Genomic DNA, 18929 nt, shown 5'->3' on the forward strand with positions numbered 1-18929 from the left:
ACCAGAATGACACACTGAACATTACAAAACGTGGAATTAAAAGCAAAGAAAGAATATTGCTATTACACTGATGAAAGGTTGTTGGAATGTGGGGGCATTCCTGGAAAACTAAACCAGGAACTCATAGCATTGATATAGCTCTTTACCTTTGTCTGAAAAGACAGATATGGTATCAGCCTGTGAAGGTACAGAAGAATGAAATCAGTTCAGCTATAGCAGGAGCAAGGTGTAGATAGTTAACCAATAAGGGTGGCTTCCCAACTCCATCTTCAATCCATTATTCTTCTTTATTTGAAATGGGCAGGAAAAACAGGGCCTATGTCAGGTGACACTTTGATTTTTAAAAACAAACAAACCCTGTTGTGACTGTTCTTTGCAGCTTCCCTGATTTCTCATGCAATTGGATTTCTATGCATACGATTCCTCACAGAAAATATGCCATCATCTTCAATCTACAGTGATAACTTGTATCTTTGGAAGTACACAACATTTGCTTTCTTTTTTGCTGGCCACACTACACTATATGCATTCACAACGCACTTTAGGGCTGTCACACATTGCTTCATGACCTCAAAACAAGAAACCAGTCCTATATTAAAACACAGTAGTATTCAATTTAATTATAAAGAGAAGACAACAGCAAGCCAACTTGCATTACATTCTCTCCACTTCAGACAAGTTACATTGTTCTTCACAATGTTATAAAGGCAAATTACATGTTTTTAAAAAAGATCAGTGTCCAGAACTATTTTCAAACAGTACATAGTCTTTCAGAGCTAAAAGCCGTATTATTTTCATTGCCCACAAATTCAATTGGCACAATGCTCCCAGTGTTCCTGTCGCAGACCCCATTCGAAACGGATAAGAGACTGCACAAAAGCACAGCTCTGCTTTTCTGCAACTCTTGTTCGTTTCAATGGGGACTAAGCAGGAGACATTATTGTGCCCAGTGCCAAAAGTAAAATAAAACAGCCCCAAGTTCGCAAGCGATTGCCGTCTTTTCTCCTGTCCCCTCTCCCAAGTGACAGAGACTTCAACACTCACCTGAAGAAGGAAGGATATCAGAAGTGTAATAATGAGGCAGTGAAATGAACTGCTTATGTTCAAGACAGCATTTCTTTCTACATCCCAAAACATGCAAAAAAAAGTTATTTGGCCAGTAGCTAGGATAAGCAGACAGAATACAAGCTCAATTCATTTACAATCTAATAAAGAACAGCAATGCAATATTATTGTAAACTGTTCAACGTCCTTTATTTTAAATACCTTAAAAACATATTTTTGCAAGTTGATTTATGTACCTGATGGTTAATAAGGCGAATTCAGTGATTCTGGCTGCACAACATACCATGGTGGGTTTTTTTTGCATATAATTCTCCACGGGCTCTTGCCTCAGGGCTTTATTCTTCCCACAGAATGCGTACGTACTTATAGTGTCCCTTTCTAAAAAACTACAGTGAAGCAAGCAGCACAGAATAATGATAGGCAGTGGAGAAGGCAGTTTTTCATTCAGTTGTGACTCTTATTCCCACATAATGCAAATCTGAAAAATGAAAATGTTAAAAGAAATATCTAGATGCAGAAAAGTTAATATACTCTGTTCTTGTTCCCTTGCCCACAACCCCCCATGCAGTTAGACATGTTAAAAGCAAACTGAAATGCTTCCTTTCGCTCAAGTGCCTGATCTGGTGCAATGTGTAGGTAACAGCTGGCCAGAGAAAGATCTTTGAAATCATCTTCAGCAAGAGAGAGGCACTGCGTTGTTTTTTTTAGCTGAGTTATAATTAAGGCTTCAGAACGATGCTGGTTCATAGCAGCTCGAGAGTCTTAGGATTGCACTGAGGATCATTTTAACCTATTGCTTCACTGTTAGTCCTGTACGCCTGCTTACGCAGGTGGGTCTCAATCTCCTCTCTGAACACCAGCATCCCAAGGTGAGAGTGAGAGGCCTCATTCATGGCTTTAGACTGGATACACATGCGATATTGCTCCGGAGTCAGTTCATCGGCACAATGCTTCTCATGCCAGAGATGAAAGAGGCCAGGGACTGGGGTCCTGGCCACAATTAGATCACCATGCAAGTACTTTCGATAAAGGTGGACATCTTCTCCACCCCAGCCTTTGACTTCCAAGTCAAACCCCCCTGCAATAAATCAAAGACAGAAATCAGAAATGCTGTAATCAAATTACTTCACAAGCAGAGGTGTAGAGAAGATACATTCATTTTCAAGATCCTATATCTCCAAGCAAAATAAACCAGCAGGACTCACAAGGTTAAAAGATAATTGAAAGTAGAGATCTCAAGTTGCAAGTTAGGTAATAAAGGGCAAGTCCTTGTCTGAAGAGCTTCAGATTCTAATCACCTAGGAGTCAACAAAATTTTATGTGTGTAATCACTAACAGAGAAGGGGAACCTGTTCAACAAAGATGATCACATCTTATATTTTAGTTGGAATTATTCAACTGTTGTCCTCAGTTGTGAACAGCTTCCAGAACCTAGATCCATCAAAAATCATGAAAAATCTGCACAATGAGTGCAGCCATCTTGCTACTAATTCTTTAACAGTTACAGTGGTACCTCAGGTTACATATGCTTCAGGTTACATACGCTTCAGGTTACAGACTCCGCTAACCCAGAAATAGTGCTGCAGGTTAAGAACTTTGCTTCAGGATGAGAACAGAAATCGTGCTCTGGCGGAGTGGCGGCAGCAGGAGGCCCCATTAGCTAAAGTGGTGCTTCAGGTTAAGAACAGTTTCAGGTTAAGAATGGACCTCCAGAACGAATTAAATACTTAACCTGAGGTACCACTGTATTCGCCATTTTTAAAACATGAAGATGGCAAAAAATGAAGTCCGAGAACTCTTGTAACTGAAAGATAGGTGAAAGCCAAAAATGGGGAACCCATAACCCTCCAAAGTTTGTTCAACTCCAGTTCCCACCAACCTCAGCCAATGGTAAGGGGTTAAGGGAATGGAGTCTAACAATCTCTTGAGGTCCACATATTTGCCATCCCTGATATAAGCTAACAATTGCCTATAAGCTCTGCAAGAAAGCTATAGCTACACACATGCTAGGACTCAGGTCCTGATGTCATATAAAATCTTATTCCTGAAAGGGAGGAATAAGTTTCCAGATTCATTAAGGGACTCCTTGGCAGGTTTTGAATAAACATTCACAAACTTTTTATTGATAATAATCAGCTAAATAGTTTGAGAATCTATACAACTTTGTAACATGCAGAAGACAGAAGTCTCAGAGAAACCAAAGACTGGAACGGAGGGAAGTTGGGGGGTGGGGGCGGGCGGGTTTTGTGGGGGAGGGTGGGGGAGGGAGGAAAAATGGGGGGGGGAACAAGGATGATATATTTTTGGATAATATGTCTTGTTTGAATTTTGAATAAAAAAACTTTTTTTAAAAAAACAGATTCATTAAGGGAAGCTACGGACACACACACATTTGTGCATTTTTTACAAGAAAGCACTGCCATTTATACATACACTTTCCCATTCAACAATCTCCTCTACTCTCAACTGCAGTTAAAGCAAGCAACAAAGCAAAGAAATATTAGTCATTGCGATTCATCATTTATTTTATTTATTAAAAGCATTAAAAGAATAAAATTCAGTATTAAACACAATACTTCACAAAGAACAGAAGTAGCATAAAATGCACCCTTCCTGGCAGAAAACATACTAAAATAATTAGCACAGGTGTACAACAAGATACAAGTAATAAACTGAGAAGTCCTCATTATAGAAAAACATGAGCTGTTTAAAAGCAAAAAAAATGTATAATACGGACACGGCAAAAGTGCAATTCCTTGTCAGCAATAGTCAAATATTATAATAAAAAGTCTCCTTTAAAAATCAGCAAGAATTAGTTAAGGCCCCAAAGCCAAACAACAATCAGTGGGAACACACAAAATTACCAAGACTGATGAATTCTACAGCAAAAATGATTATTCCTTTCTCTTTTTCTTTGGAATTGTTTCTGATCTCCCTACCCAAACTCTTGTTCCACTGAATTGGCTTTATTTGTCTCCTCCAGTTATCCCTTCCCTAGCTATTGTTCCTCTTCTTTAGATAACCTAATCCTATGGCACTATGGACATACTCATCTTTCATGGACAGGGAACAATAATATCTAGAAGCTGGAGCAGAGTCACACATACTTAGGCTTGGGCTGCCCACAGACAAACAGGAAGTAAATAGTAATTTGCCTTAATTAAAAATATGAAGGGAGACAAGGCAAAAAAGAAATATTGGTGCAGTGCTACTGCATTTTTAAAAGCAGCATTAATATTGTACAGTAACTAAAATAAGACAAAGCTATTACACAATATCAAAACTCAGTTAAGCCACAAGGTGGTGCCAACATATACAGACAAAACTAAGCTGTGAGGCTTGTGCTAGCTTTTTAAATACTCAAGTAAGAAACCGCATGGGTGAATAACTCACACATTTTTTTCCTACAAAGTTCAAGAACCATGATTTAATTAAGTATGCCCTGGGTGTCTTTAGATTGAAAGGCCGGACAGAAATAATGTAAAGTAATAGTTTCCTGGAAGAAATCATTTCTCTTCCTTAGTGAGAGCAAGAGTCACTGGAGCTGGGTATTTGTGCAGAATATCCAGCAAGAAGCAACATTCCCATGTCAATCAGTAAACAGAGGATATTTGACAAAATCCAAGACAAAAATCATAAAGCAAAGCATCTTACCGACAGCCAAGAAATCTGTTCGATACTGACAAGTCATTCCAAAACCAAAATCCCTCCAAAAACCAGAATCCTTTTTGTGCACCTACAATTATAAAAAGTATGCATATTTAGGCATTTCGAGAAGAAACAGGATCTGAAATTAATTATCCCAGTAAACAATTCACTCACCACCCACTAGGGATGGGGGAGAATTTCAATTCGATTTGCATTTAAAGGTACCTAATTGGCAGTTTCCAAAACATTCTGAGAACCGAAGCACAGCTGTCCTTCGAATTTTGCAGTTGTCTAGCCAAGAAGCATGTACAAAAATGCATACGCCGGGATAAAGTGTCCATAAAAATGGATGTGTTAGTGAAATCATACAAAAATTTGCAGTGCCAAGAGGCAGTTGAAACAACGGCATCAAGGCAAAACTAGGCATAACAGGCAGCACGAGTTTATTTCCAAAAATGGCATGTAGACTTCCTGCTTCTCTATAACAACACACGGTCATAATGTGCCCTGAATGTGTTTTCGCTGGGATTTCCATGTTCGTTGTCCCATCAAGTTCAAGTTGAAGTGAGACTAAGGAAGCAATCCTAACTTGCCCCACCCACAGCCTGGCTTCATGAAGAAGCAGTGGCAGAACGACTGCAATGCCAGCCTGGAACTGGTACACTGGTTGGGCCCAGGTCACACCTGATGCAGCAGCAGGGATAACACAGGATTTAAGGATCCTGGGTTGGCTCAGCCCCATAAAGCTCAGTTTGAAGGCTTTATGCTTCTGGGATGCTGCTGGCGGCACTTCCATAGGCACATTTGGCAGGCAGAAGTAGGTGCAAAGTAATCAAATCACCCTGTGTAAAGAAACACACACCACAATTCCTCTTCTTCTATCTCCTTGGCCTTCTATGAACTTCCTGTGTGATCCCCAGCTTTAGCAGGCTTCCTTGACCATATAGGCCTTCAGCTGTGGAGGCTCCCTACTTTACAGCTTTACACGCAGCATGAATAGGACCTTAGCCTACCTCGTACTCCAGCCAGTGTGCTACACATTACACAGTAACAGATTTCCAATTTTGCCCTCATCTAATGTTTCTCAGTTTTCTTCTTTAATGAAGCAAACACCATGTATCATTAGGAACATGCCATTTTATTCTTCCGCAAATGGTGTGGTAGAATCGTTCACCTTTGACCACTGACTCTCTGATACTTTTTTTAAAAAAACTGAACACAAACTCTGCAAGCTTTGCATGATGTTTGTATGCATCATTTGTAGATGCTGCTGAATTATTGTCATTTTTACAGAAGGGTATGGGGTAAATTCTGGAGTACAGGTTCAGGTTTAAGGTGCTGGTTTTAACCTTTAAAGCCCTATATGGCCTAGGACCCTCGTACCTACGGGACACCTCTCCTGGTATGTCCTACGGAGGACCTTATGGTCTTCAAATAAAAACATCTTGGAGATCCCTGGCCACAGGGAGGTTAGGCTGGCCTCGACCAGAGCCAGGGCTTTTTTGGCCGTGGCCTCAATCTGGTGGAACGTTCTGTCACAAGGGACTAGGGCCCTGTGGGACTTGACATCTTTTCACAAGGCCTGCAAGACAGTGTGGTTCCGCCAAGGTACAGTCTGACTCCCTCTCTTCTTTCTGTAATCCCCATAGAACTCTAGCACAATGGTTGCCATTAATTTGATTCTGAATTGATTTTAGAATGTATTTTAATTAATTGACTATGATTTTATGTACACTGCTATTTTTACTTGTTGTTAGCCACTCTGAGCTCAGCTTTGGCTGGGGAGGGTGAGATACAAATAAAATTGTATGATGATGATGATGAAGAGGATAACTGACATTAGCACCAGTCTATATGTGGATAAAGCTATATTCCTTCTCCATTTTTTTATCTTTAGGTTAACCGGATGAATAGTTGGGAATTTAGGAAGCTTTTTGGACTATGGAACATTTAAGGAGAATGCAATTTAAGGCTTATTAGTATCTGTTTGGTTAATCATTTTTATTTCCAAATTCTTCTAAGTTGATTGTTCTTGAGTGAAAGATTGCTGAAATCTTTATTCACTCTATTTCACATTTGAATTTCCCCTACCTAGCATTTAATGATTTACATGCTCCTTGGCATGTAAATGAATGTGCTCATTTACACATTTGTTTTATGTTTCAGTGAGTGTTGAATTTATAAGTTTTCATCATCCCATGCAGTGTTTTAAATATTTCAAATTTCTTTTTCTTTTGATCTGACTCTTGTCCTCTCTGCTTAATGGAGAAGGCTCAACAGAGCTAAATTTAAAGGACCTACTTTCCACGATAAACAGTTCTTCCATCAAACACTGCATTGAAGCTGCTACGGTTAATATGGAGAACAAGGTTTTTAAGCTTCTTTAAACTCCAGTCACTTACCAACTGCTGCTCCACAGGGGGTGGCACATCTTGATTAGCATAGACAATGGCAGGATTATAAAGGCTGAATACCACAGGATAGAAAACTTTCTTCCCTACAGAGACAGGAGAGATTCGTTACTCCTTATGGGACATCTTTGGGCAGAAAAAAGCAGCTGCACGTTTCCTCTATTTTTTTTATTAAACAGTAATCCATCTAAAAGCAAAAGAAAAGAAAAAAGTCTGCCTCTTAAGACGTTTGCTCAAAAAACCCATGTTATGCATCAATCACAGCACAAAGGGGGAATGGAACCAAGCATGCACAGCCAAATATTATATTTGGGTCTGGAACGAGAGCATCAAATAACCTGAGGAGTTAAAAGCAACAGTGTTCAAAATTATTCCTGACTGGAGGAGATCGTTCTGATGAAGGTAACTATAAATAAAACTTTCGAAAAGGGTCATGAAAGACACATGACTCCTAACCTCAACATCCCTCCAAAATAAAAGGTATAGTTTTGCCATTGCTGCAAATTTTGGCCCAATTCCAGATGTGGCTCTTGCCAAGGGCGTTGGATAGGGATTAGAATGTCACATCTTGGGGAGACCAAGATTTAATTCTTTTATTACGTAGGATCTAATGAAGAGGTGCCAGTGCCAGTTTAAAAATGCACAGTGGGGTTGTCCCCTGCCTGTGGGGGTGCTGGGCAAGAGAAGATAGATGACAGGAACATGGAAAACTGCTTAATCCAAGTGAGAACATTGGTCCATCTAGTTCATAACTGTTTACGTGAGTGGCAGCAGCTTTCTGGTTTCAGACAGGAGACATTCCAGTGCTAATGGAAGATGCTGTGAGTTGAACTTGGGGGTCTTCTGCATGCAGCGCCGAATGCTCTACCAGGTGGCCTATGCCACTCCACTATTTGAAGCTCAGTTCCCATCTTTGTTTTATACTCAAGTTTCCAGTCCCTAACAAATTATCTGCCCACACCTATCCCAGTGTTATGCTTTTCATGGTGGCCAGTGGGAACTATGCATGTGATGCATAGAGACAACATTCCTATTTGTCCTCAGGATCTGGTAGGTGGAGGAATCCTGCCTCTGAGACATTTCATTCCATTTAACTATCATGGATGATAGCAGACACTTCTATGGGAAGAGCACTGAGAAGCAGTATTGAGTAGAGCTGGTGGGACTTGCAGCCCTCCCACTTTCCAGAAGCCTTGGCTGACTTTAGGAACCTAGTGTGAACATACCTGGCTCAGCATTCAAGCGGCAGCTATTTAAGAACTCTGCTGTGAAATAAATATCAACATCGCAGAAGAACATCAAGACCTCGCCTTTTTCCCAGGCTCTGGCACCCACATCTAGTCCCCGACCACGATTGAATTCCTCATTCAAAGAAACCAGGGTGTAATTATGAAAGTTAGCCTCTCTAAGGAAAAAAAAGAGGGGTGGGGACATAGAGAAAGAGTGATGTTAAAATGTTCAGTTCATGACACGTCAGCTTCAGCTAGGCAAACTGTGTTTCATACACAGCCTGGGCTCTATCTCTTTTATGGAATAGGTTTTGCACTTATGGATGCTGCCAATTGGGATATATTTCTGTTGGATTCTGTCAGAAGCAAGGGCAACCAGGTGACAAATTAAAATGTTATCTGTAGTGGCACTTGAACTCTAGAACTCTTGATGCCTTCTTTGCAAGTCAATACATTTTTATCTTTAGTTTCTATATTCTGCTCCAGGTAAAAAGAGTTTCTCCCAGATATGAAACAGAAATATATAGGATCAAGATGGAAGCAAGATTTTACTTCTACCACTAAATTAAATAGTTTCAAGAAAAACTGGAAACACCTTGCCTGCAATAAGTTTGCTGTAAATTACCACCACCTCCCCCCAAAAAACAGTTTACCAATGCAGATGTATTTTGAACACAGAACCATAAACACATAGGAAAGTCTCTGAGTGCTTATCAGCATCCTCTATTTTGTCATTTAAAGTCTCCTACTGGCATAGGATATTTTTATGCTTTAGAAAAAATTTGTGTTTGCTGTGGTTTGTTGCAATGTGTTTTCTTGTAAAGGAACAGTAGAATATTGATTTCACTAAAAAATAAATTCAGAAAAATAAAAACTTTGCTACTCACTCACTAAAATGCAAAGTGATAACATTGCATGGGCTTCTCTGAAGGTTTTCTACTTACCCCAGACAGTCACCAAAACCCTTTGCCTTATCTGGGGGAAGCATTATATCAGCACCTCATTAAGACATATTTAAACAGCTAATTACTGCTTTGTTTTTTACATAATCAGAAGTTTGAACTTTTTCAACTTACCTAGCAACTGATTCTAAGATGCTCTTGACGTCAGAAAGACCCTCATGTCCAAAATATACAACTGTGAGGTGAATCCGCTTGTCCTGGTTAATGCACACTTCCCTGGAGAAGCAAAACAAGTATTTGGTATTGCAATAGCTTAACAAGGGGTTTTGTAATTTAAAATAGCAAATATCGCATACTGGATTTGTTCTATTTACAAATACATTTACCTATTGCATCCTAGAAACCAATCCGACCAAATTAATCACTAAGTCACTGCACTATCGGGAATACCAAGCTTATAGGTGTGATGTCCATTATACATGAATGACAAACGGCTGCAGTTCATTAATTCTTTGTGCCTTCTTCCCATTACTGCTTCTTGAGATGTGGCTAATGTTTAATCCTTTGCAGATCAGGTATCAAATGCTCCAGCAATCTATGGTCACATTTTGCACACTAGCCTATATTTCAGAGGCAAAAAAGCATCTCAGATTTTAAATTGAGAAGATGCTTCTCCAAACTGGAACTACCAGTGTTCTACAGTACCACTAAGCATTATAGCTGATTGGAAGATTCACTGTATTTGACTTCTACTGTAGAAAATGACTACATAGGATTGGTATAGGGCCTAGTTTCTGAAGCACTTACCTGAAGTTTTGCATGAACTGTGCAAAAACCTCCGTCCTTCCAGCAAGGGGAACAATAATGTTTATTATTGACCTGGAGATGTCAACAGTTTCACTCTTCACTTTCATTAGGGGCCCAAATGGACGAAACAGTGTGACATGCCTGTACTCCATATCATCTGCCTTCTTGTAGAACAGTTCATATTGTGTCCCTTTGTCTCTCTCAGTACGGTAATAACCTTAGGAACAATTTACAGGAGGAACTGATTCAGTCACAGACTTTAAACTCGGTGACAAATTCCACTGCTTCAGGAATTACTATACATTGTGAGGAGAGTGTCAATATTCAGGATGGTGCTCAGCCAGGTACATTATTAGGTAGAAAAACAAACAAACTCAGCTGTCAAGATTGAAAATGTGAAAGGAACTCCAGAGCACAATCTTCTCATATATAAAACCCAGATTCAACCCCTCGTAATTCCACTTAAAGTATTTCAAGTACCAAGATGAGGAAAAGACCTTAGCCAAATGCTAGACAAGCTGCTGCGAGTCACAGCAGATGGAACAATGATCTGATTCTACAAGGCAGTTCCTTAACTATTTCTGCAACAAAAGGACCAACCCAAGTGTGTCTCCTATTCTCAAAATGCTAGCCAAGTTGTAAATTGCACTCTTGCAGGGAGAGGGGGCCAAGGAGAGAGAGAGAGAGAGAGACTGCAGTAACCAATCTTAAAAATGAAAATCAGACTCCTGCCTTCATTATCTATTGTAGAATTTTATTGACAGATTAAGATGCTTAGTAGGTCAAGTCCTACACTAAGCAGCAGATGACTCGGCTTGACTGTGTTAAGCTGCGACTGATCCTTCTTCAAGAAGATCAATACTTTAAAATCAGCTGGCTGACTTTCATAGAACAAATTTGTACTCATTTAAGTCTAACCTGCTTCTTGGCAACATCAGGCTCTCAAGAAAGCTTTCATTATAATTACTACCAAATACAGTTTTTATTAAAGTATCCGTTGGTAATCTTTGATTTAGCAATTGAAACAACCATTCCCAATTCCTCTTTGAAAAAGAAAAAAGATGCTACTTCTTTAGGCTTATCAAAGGCTAAGTGTACATCATTCATCCAGGGTTTTTGGGAGGAGAGGGAGAAGCAGAAGGTGCAAAGGAACAAGTACTAGAAAGCATTATCATTTTTTTCCTCTAAATAGTTCCCGTATCCTTAATGTAATCTGCGAGCATTTAGAAGTCCTGCACTAAAGGATGACAAATTTGGCAAACACTGACAATAAACTTGTATTGTCTCCAAAGAGCAAATATGCATTACAGAAACCAAATAGTAGCAAACTATTTCCATAGCTGGACTCAAAAAATGCCCATTGCAGGAGGTAAATAATTTTCTCTCCATCAGTTTCCTTGATAGAAAATGAACTGTGGTAGATCTAATTAAAACAAACACTACTGTCATTTGCAGAAATTTTCATAAATGCTGCTCAAAGTGAAAATTTTGAGTTAAATATTTGTTTAACTGGAAAGGATCAAAAGGGTAAGTTTAAGGGAACAGTTTTTCATAGAGCTGTGCAAAAACAGCCTCTAGAAAATCTATATCGTATTTATCAGCGGCGAAGTTGGATGACAGTTTTGCCAAATATTTTCCAGAAAACTACTGGAAGAAAAAAGGTTTTTGATTGATTGATTGATTGTATACCACCCTACCTCCGCAGAGTTCAGCAGTTCACAAATTAAAAATACAAGATAAAAACACAAAATACACAATAAAAGCAAGAAGGGGGGAAAAACCTAATAAGAGTAATGCTAGGTCAGGTCAATGGCCCATTCAGTCCAGCATCCTGTTCTTACAGTGGCCAACCGGATGCCTGTGGGAAACACGCAAGCAGTCAATATGCACACATTCTCCAAGGCCTGTTGAAGATTATGCATATTGACCAGGAAATGTGCATTATTCCCTCTTCATGGAAGCATTATATGCAGATTCTCCATGAAGCCAAGTGAATGTGTGCAATGACTAGCTGTCATGCACATTAAATGTTTGACAGGGCTAGGAAAATTTGCTTTCGAAATATATCATAATATATCGCCAGCTAAAACTTGTGATATCCCAATATATTATGATGTTGGAAAGGAGGCAGGGATCTGTCCGGATCCCCGTTTGCATCCTGAAGCGAACACAACCCATGCCTGCACATCGCGATTTGCCGCTTCCGCGCATGCACGTGACATCATTTTGACTGTCTGCGCATGTGCAAGCGTCGAAACCCGGAAGTAACATGTTCCGTTACTTCCGGGTCGCCGAAAGCGCTCAACCTGAAGCATATTTAACCCAAGGTATGACTGTACAACACTAGTGATTAAAAACCCAAAAGGAGTAAGAATAAAGACAACACCTGTCTTTCTGTACTGATAGTTTGAAAGTGTTAAGATACCTGAAGGCTGCAATACTATATAAGTATCCTCTGGACTAAGTCCCACAGAAGTCCAACACACAGCTGTCAAGTAAATATGTATAGCATAGGGTTGAAGGGGGGGAGAAACACCCAGAATTTGCAAAGATTGTCAGAAGATTATAATTCTCTATGAGCAAACAGAGTTATCATGCATAGCTGCTAGAGAATTAATCACCAGTCCTACGTAGATTTTTACAGATCCCATCAAGACTAATGATGTCAAAGCTGTGCTCAGCTACTCAGTCCACTGAGGACTAGGTCACCATGCCCCTACCAAAAATAATTTAAGAGTCTGAAAATAGGCTGCATTCAGACCTCTTAACAGACATTTCTGAAAAAATAACTTCTGGATTTCTATCTCTTGCTTTTATGCTGAAATGGCATTTGTGAAGAAAAATCCAGAAACTGCTATGTTGCAAACTATCTTTCAAAACTACATCCCATCTCCTATGTCTGAGCTTGCAGTTTGGCAAAGCTCATGATTTACTGACATCACCTGAACCGGGGTTCATCTTAAGAGTCTGTTATGTGTTCCTTTCACTAACAGACTCAAATCAGCTATTCTAACAGTATGAAGACTTTGTTTCTGCTCCTAATCTTTCTTAGAAACTTATCAGCCTGCCCCAAACACAAATAACTTATGCAATTGCCAAGACCGCCTAATTAAAAATGGCCACAATTTACCTCCACAATGTATGCTCGGTTCTGCTGCAATATACTATGCTAATTCATTCACTGACATTTAAGGAATATTAATTTTTCTACATAATCTGAATGGACAAATTTTAAATGTGTATATCCAGTTTCCTACAGAATATGTACAATGCTATCAATGTGCATGTGCTTACGGTTGTAGGAAGGTGTCTGAAAGATGAGACATGCGGGCATTGTGCACATGTTTGGGAGAGCCATCTCGGGCAGCCTTTCATTGTGGGAGCACCCTTATTTCTAGAGGAGCTGGGAGGGCCCTTGAAAGCATGCATATACGTGTTTCACTCGGGGTCAGCGGCACCTTTGACATGACTGATCTCGCGCCTCCTGTCTGTCTGCCTGCCGCTGCCAGGCAGGCGGCGCGAGATCAGTCGTGTCAAAGGTGTCACTGACCCTGCTGCCGCATAGCAGCTCAATACAATACACTTAGGTCCTGTATACCTGAAGGAGTGTCTCCACCCCCATCGTTCAGCCCGGACACCAAGATCCAGCACCGAGGGCCTTCTGGCGGTTCCCTCATTGCGAGAAGTGAGGTTAAAGGGAACCAGACAGAGGGCCTTCTCGGTAGTGGTGCCCGCGCTGTGGAACGCCCTCCCTTCGGATGTGAAGGAAATAAGCAGCTATCTTCTTTTTAAAAGACATCTGAAGGCAGCCTTGTTTAGGGAAGTTTTTAATATTTAATGCTGTATTGTTTTTAACACTTGATTGGAAGCCGCCCAGAGTGGCTGGGGAAACTCAGCCAGATGGCTGGGCTATAAATAATAAATTATTATTATTATTATTATTATTATTATTATTATTATTATTATTAAGGCGGCTTCAGTGGTAGGAGCCTGGCACCCCCCAGAATTTGGCGCCCAGGTGCCCTGCACCCCTTGCACCCCGGGTAAAGACGGCCCTGCTCAAAACACATCAGAAATTTAAAAGCAGGCAACAGACTACCGGTATGTATTGAAAACTATCAGCAGTCCAGTTATTTCCATGTTTATTTCTCAAGGTTAACAACTGTAATATTTATATCAAACTCCTTGTACAGTAAACTTGTTATGACAGAATGGCTGAATCAGCAAATAAAATAAAACTGATACGTTTTCTGGATGTAATGGTTTCCGGCTTCAACCAGGCAAGCTGCAAACTTATCAACTGGTTTATCATTTTTGAACCCAAACCAAGTAACATGGTAGTCTTGGTAATCAAGAGTATTCATCAGGGGAAATGACAATACCAAATGGCTGTTAAAACTGAATGGGTCCAAGTGAGCAATGAACTCTTAAAATATTTTAAACCCAAGAGTTTATAAACAAATTTGCCAGAGAGATTGCAAACATTTCTGGAAAAAACCAAAAACATCACCCAACACTCTTTGCAATAGAGTGGTTCACTGACTAATCCCTAGGCTATTTTTCCATGAAGCATACAACTACACAGGGAAATGAGTTTTGGAAAAACCAACAGCTTCCCTATCCATGATTATTTCCATCATACATTGCACTCATTTTATCTGGTTTGGCAGCTAACAGGGAAAAGCACAAATACCTCATCCCAATGTTTGTTCGCCTGCTCAAGTGGCAGTCTATGTTTTGCTACAAGTTCTGCCTGTACTACTGGAATTACTGAGGCCTTTCCACTGCTCAAACGATTCCTGTCCTCCTACCCCTTGCTGATTATTCTCATTTCTTCAGTGTTTGGTTTTGCTTTAAAAAAAAAAAATGAGGCATTTTTGGATGGGCTTATAGAGTGAACTCTGCAATTTTCTGGCTTTATCATATGACTTAAAGAATGCCACTAGCCATGATTGTGAAATGGCTGGGAATCTCAGGTGTTGTAATGGCCAAATTAGAAACAATAACTTTATTCTGTGACTGAGTGAAACAAATTATTTGACTAAAACCTGCTTATAAGTTCAAAAATCAGTAATATTGCATTCTGCTGGTGGTGATGGGGAAAATCCATAGCAATTAACTCTTGAATGGAGTCTGGGTGCATCTAGCCAAATTCTCAGAGGTGTTTTTTTTTCTTGTTGACTAGTTTGAGTGGACACAGGTTAGCCTACCTGCTGCTATCGTGTTATACATACTGGCATCACTGCATTTACAGTTACAACTCCCAAAGAACTTCAAACCCAAATTTTGTTGAGATCTCATGGTTTAACCTGCATTCCGTTTCTCCATATCATTAGACAGAGTCACAGTTAAGTGATAATAATTTTAATTGTGCATGGGTATTTTAACAACTGCAACTGTCTGCTTACTGAAAATTTGAAAACCTAAATATTCTGATAAAGATGCCAATTTTGATTTTTTTTTAAAAAAAATGCTTTAGGTTACTGTGGCCATTGTGATGTGTGTTTGTAATGTGCACAGTTCTTAAGAGTTAAGATTAACCCCTAAAAGTGCTTCTTAGTAAAGAATCATAGAATTGTAGTTTTTCCAGTGCTGAACAACTCTTATTTAAAATTCATTTTTTTTTAAAAAAGTAACAAGAATATCAAGCGAAGCAGTTGAATTTGTCTGGAAAACTACTTCATTTGTTGATGCAAGCTAACCAGGCAACAATTTTTATGAAGTGAGCAGATATACAAGATACTGAAACCACCAAAGGGAACAAAATATTAAGAGGGGAAGATTTAGTCATTGGTTGCCATAGTTGCTCAGTTCTGACCAAATAAAGTCTTCTGTTGGCTTGCCAGAAAAAGTTTAGTCAATGCTATTTCCTCATCTTATAAACTGCAGACTAACTGCCTTAAAAAAGAAAGAAAAGAAACGTACCAAAAAGAGGCGATGCAGCATTACTGCGGCCAGCTACTAACCTACTGTAATGATTTACTGCCCAGAGTGATTTTCCTTTAAGTGTTGCAGAATGATTCAACAGCAACTATAACCCAACAATGAAGACACGTGGCCATGAAGAGAACATGCTCACTTTGTTCTAAAGGCATTGCTCTTAAGGGAAATGCATATGTAAAAGTATTGGTATTTACAGAGTGCTTTGTGGGTATTCAAAGCACTTCACATACATTATGTATAATTCAACAATATGCCAACATGAGCGCCTTCATGGAGCAAACAAATCATCAAGACCTGAAGATTGAGATAGCAATTCACAAAACTGCACAAGTACACATGATGACAGAGACAAAGCAGGTGCATAAAAAAGAGCAGTACTTACCACTGTGGTGCATTTTCTTGAAAATGACAGTCTCAAGGCAATCTTAGACATGAACATTTTCAATAAGTCTTAGAAATCATTGCCGTATTTTTGACCGCATTTTGGAAACAATGACACAGCATCCAAAAGAAAAAGAAAAACCTTTTTTTTCCTGCCTGAAGAATTAGCAATGAAGTGAAACCATCGTTGTTAAGTTTCTTAGAGCCCAAGAATAATGAACTGCAAAGATTCCTAAACAAGTGAATATATTCATGTGCCAGTCAAGGGTGGTCACAGCAGTTTTCTATGTTTTGGGGCACACGGTGTACTGGTTTGAAAGCTCAGCTGAGAAGTTTCAAGTACACCCAGTCTGGGATCGCTAATATGTGTTCCACCAGACTACTCTAAAAATGCTGAATACTGCATGTAACTTATTACCCCCATTACAGGACTATACCGCAGCCTGAGACATACTGATGTACTCCTGCCAACTTGTGATTTAAAAATATGTCATCTGTTACTGGACTGGTGGAAAGTGGGCAGGGGTTGGGGAAGAAGGCAAGAGTATGGAGCTGCTGTCTATGAGGGTGAGGGGTATATTTAACCCCTGTACTGTACTTCAATATTTACCTGGTTTTAGTTCTATGCTGAAATCTGTCCTCCCAATTTCTCAAAGGTTTTCTTCCTCTGAGAAAAGACTTCTTTTTTTTTTCTGCTTCATCCCTGGGCACTTGATAATTCCTTTAGAAGTTTGCTATGGGCAGGGTTTTGAGTTTGTCTCATCGTTGCAAGGTGGCCAAGGAAATTGGTATGGGCTTTTTATTTGTGAGTGTCTTCCCTTTCATCCTACAGATCATTAGGTTGCCAAGAAGGGATTGTTTCCCCCTGGCTGAAAAAGGTTCCCCCACTTCTGGAGCACACAGTGCTAAGCTAGATGGATCAATGCTCTGACACAGTATGAAGTGGCCTCCTATAAATCAGATGCCAAAATACTGAATGAGTAAGCAATATATTAAATACATATGCAATAACTGGCAGCCCTGCACACCAGAGAAGATGCAAACCACAAGCTACTGGCTATTCCCCCTGGTTTTTAAACCATGGTAGGCAGGGGGGGGGGAACCCTCAGGTGGTTTACTGAGCTCCTGGTAGTCCAACACATATGACAGTGATACACCACAAGTTGTGCAAGGAAAACAGAATGCTGAGACTTCAGGCCAGTCAGATTTTTTTTTTGGGGGGGGGGGGGGAATGGAACACACAAAAGTGTAAAGTCCAGAAATGTTTAAGCTTATGACATATTTTCATCAGGCAGGGGAGTGTGTCATTGATAGTCTCCTTTAAATAACGACAGCAATAGAGTTAAATTTGGAATTGTAGAAGTTGATCCCAAAATGAATAATGATTTTAGGTTTTTGTTTGTTTTGTTTCATTTTTTAACCCTCAAATGGACTACTTAGCTGGCAGCTGTCAAATCTTCTCCATTCCAACTGCTTCATGCAGATTTACACCATACAAATGATCTGGTTCCAACTGTTGTTCATTTTCTTGAGCAATAATATAATGCTTCTTCTCTACACGCATATAGGCATAACATGAAACACATCATGTTTCACATCCAATTCACATGATTCACATCCAATGCCCTTTTAAAATGTGGGTTGGATTTCTTTTGGATGGGGTGTTATTGGGTTGCTTTTGTTTTTACTTTGATGTTTTTTATATTGTGATTTTTTTCTGTGAACTGCCCTGTGACCTGAAGGTATATAGGGTGGTATACAAATTTAATAAATAAGTCATTAAATAAATCACAAACACTAGGCCAGTAACTATTTCCTGTTTGATTGAGTATCTCGATTTCTGTTGTAGTTATCATTAATTCTTAAATTCGCAACAGAGTAAATATTATAAGAGAAGGACTGCAATGGGTGGGATTGACCTAACAAGCCCTGTTAGTAGGGGAAGGCCTGTTTGAAGTCTTCCACATGCACAACAGGAATTCCCCACCCCGCACCTCCCAAAATTGGCTCTGGAGGGACAGCACACGGGGGCAAGAGAACGGGGAACATTCTGTGTGGCAAGCTAAAATGCTTGCACAGACAGAATGTTAATCAAAGCATAACGCTGAATTCCACCCAATATCATCGCAGTTACCAGTAAAGAAAAGTGCATCGTTCCTGTGATATCTATAAACCAAGGCTGATTCAGTCTCAAGGGATGAATAGGGATTAAGGAGATAGGAGTGAGCTGCAGAAAAGTGCATGCCCTTACCTTGTACACACTTAGGCCCTCTATCTGGCTTGGTAATGATGCAAAGGCTACACAAGTTAAAGTAAACCAGGTATGCTTATAAACTCACTTGGAGAACCAGTGTTGGAAGCTTCCGCAGGTAGAAAGGATATAGGGAAATTCACACACAAGTCAAGGGCAGTGCTTGCAATTTCATGGTGCCATCCCCCAAACCTGTTATTTAATGACCTACTGCAACCTTCTACACCCTCCAGATGTTTCAGACTACAACTCGAGCCATCCCTGGTCATATGCAGAAAGGAGTTGTAGTCCA

General features: G+C 39.8%; 1 protein-coding gene across 3 annotated transcripts in view; it reads right to left on the reverse strand.

Moving 5' to 3' along the window:
• Window positions 1-594: 594 nt before the first annotated feature.
• The window catches only part of CSGALNACT2 (chondroitin sulfate N-acetylgalactosaminyltransferase 2), a 32690-nt gene continuing 14355 nt past the window's right edge, over window positions 595-18929 (reverse strand). For all 3 annotated transcript variants that reach the window (XM_083440481.1, XM_083440480.1, XM_083440482.1), the window contains exons 3-8: window positions 10063-10279; window positions 9430-9531; window positions 8351-8529; window positions 7116-7210; window positions 4720-4801; window positions 595-2143 (exon numbers count right to left, since the gene is read on the reverse strand). In XM_083440481.1, the coding sequence (XP_083296607.1) occupies window positions 1851-2143; window positions 4720-4801; window positions 7116-7210; window positions 8351-8529; window positions 9430-9531; window positions 10063-10279 (968 nt within the window). In that variant the 3' untranslated portion in view covers window positions 595-1850. The remainder of the gene's footprint in view (window positions 2144-4719; window positions 4802-7115; window positions 7211-8350; window positions 8530-9429; window positions 9532-10062; window positions 10280-18929) is intronic.

This window comes from Podarcis tiliguerta (assembly GCF_965153285.1).
Source record: "Podarcis tiliguerta genome assembly, chromosome: 5".
In the NCBI taxonomy this organism is placed as follows: Eukaryota; Metazoa; Chordata; class Lepidosauria; order Squamata; family Lacertidae; genus Podarcis; species Podarcis tiliguerta.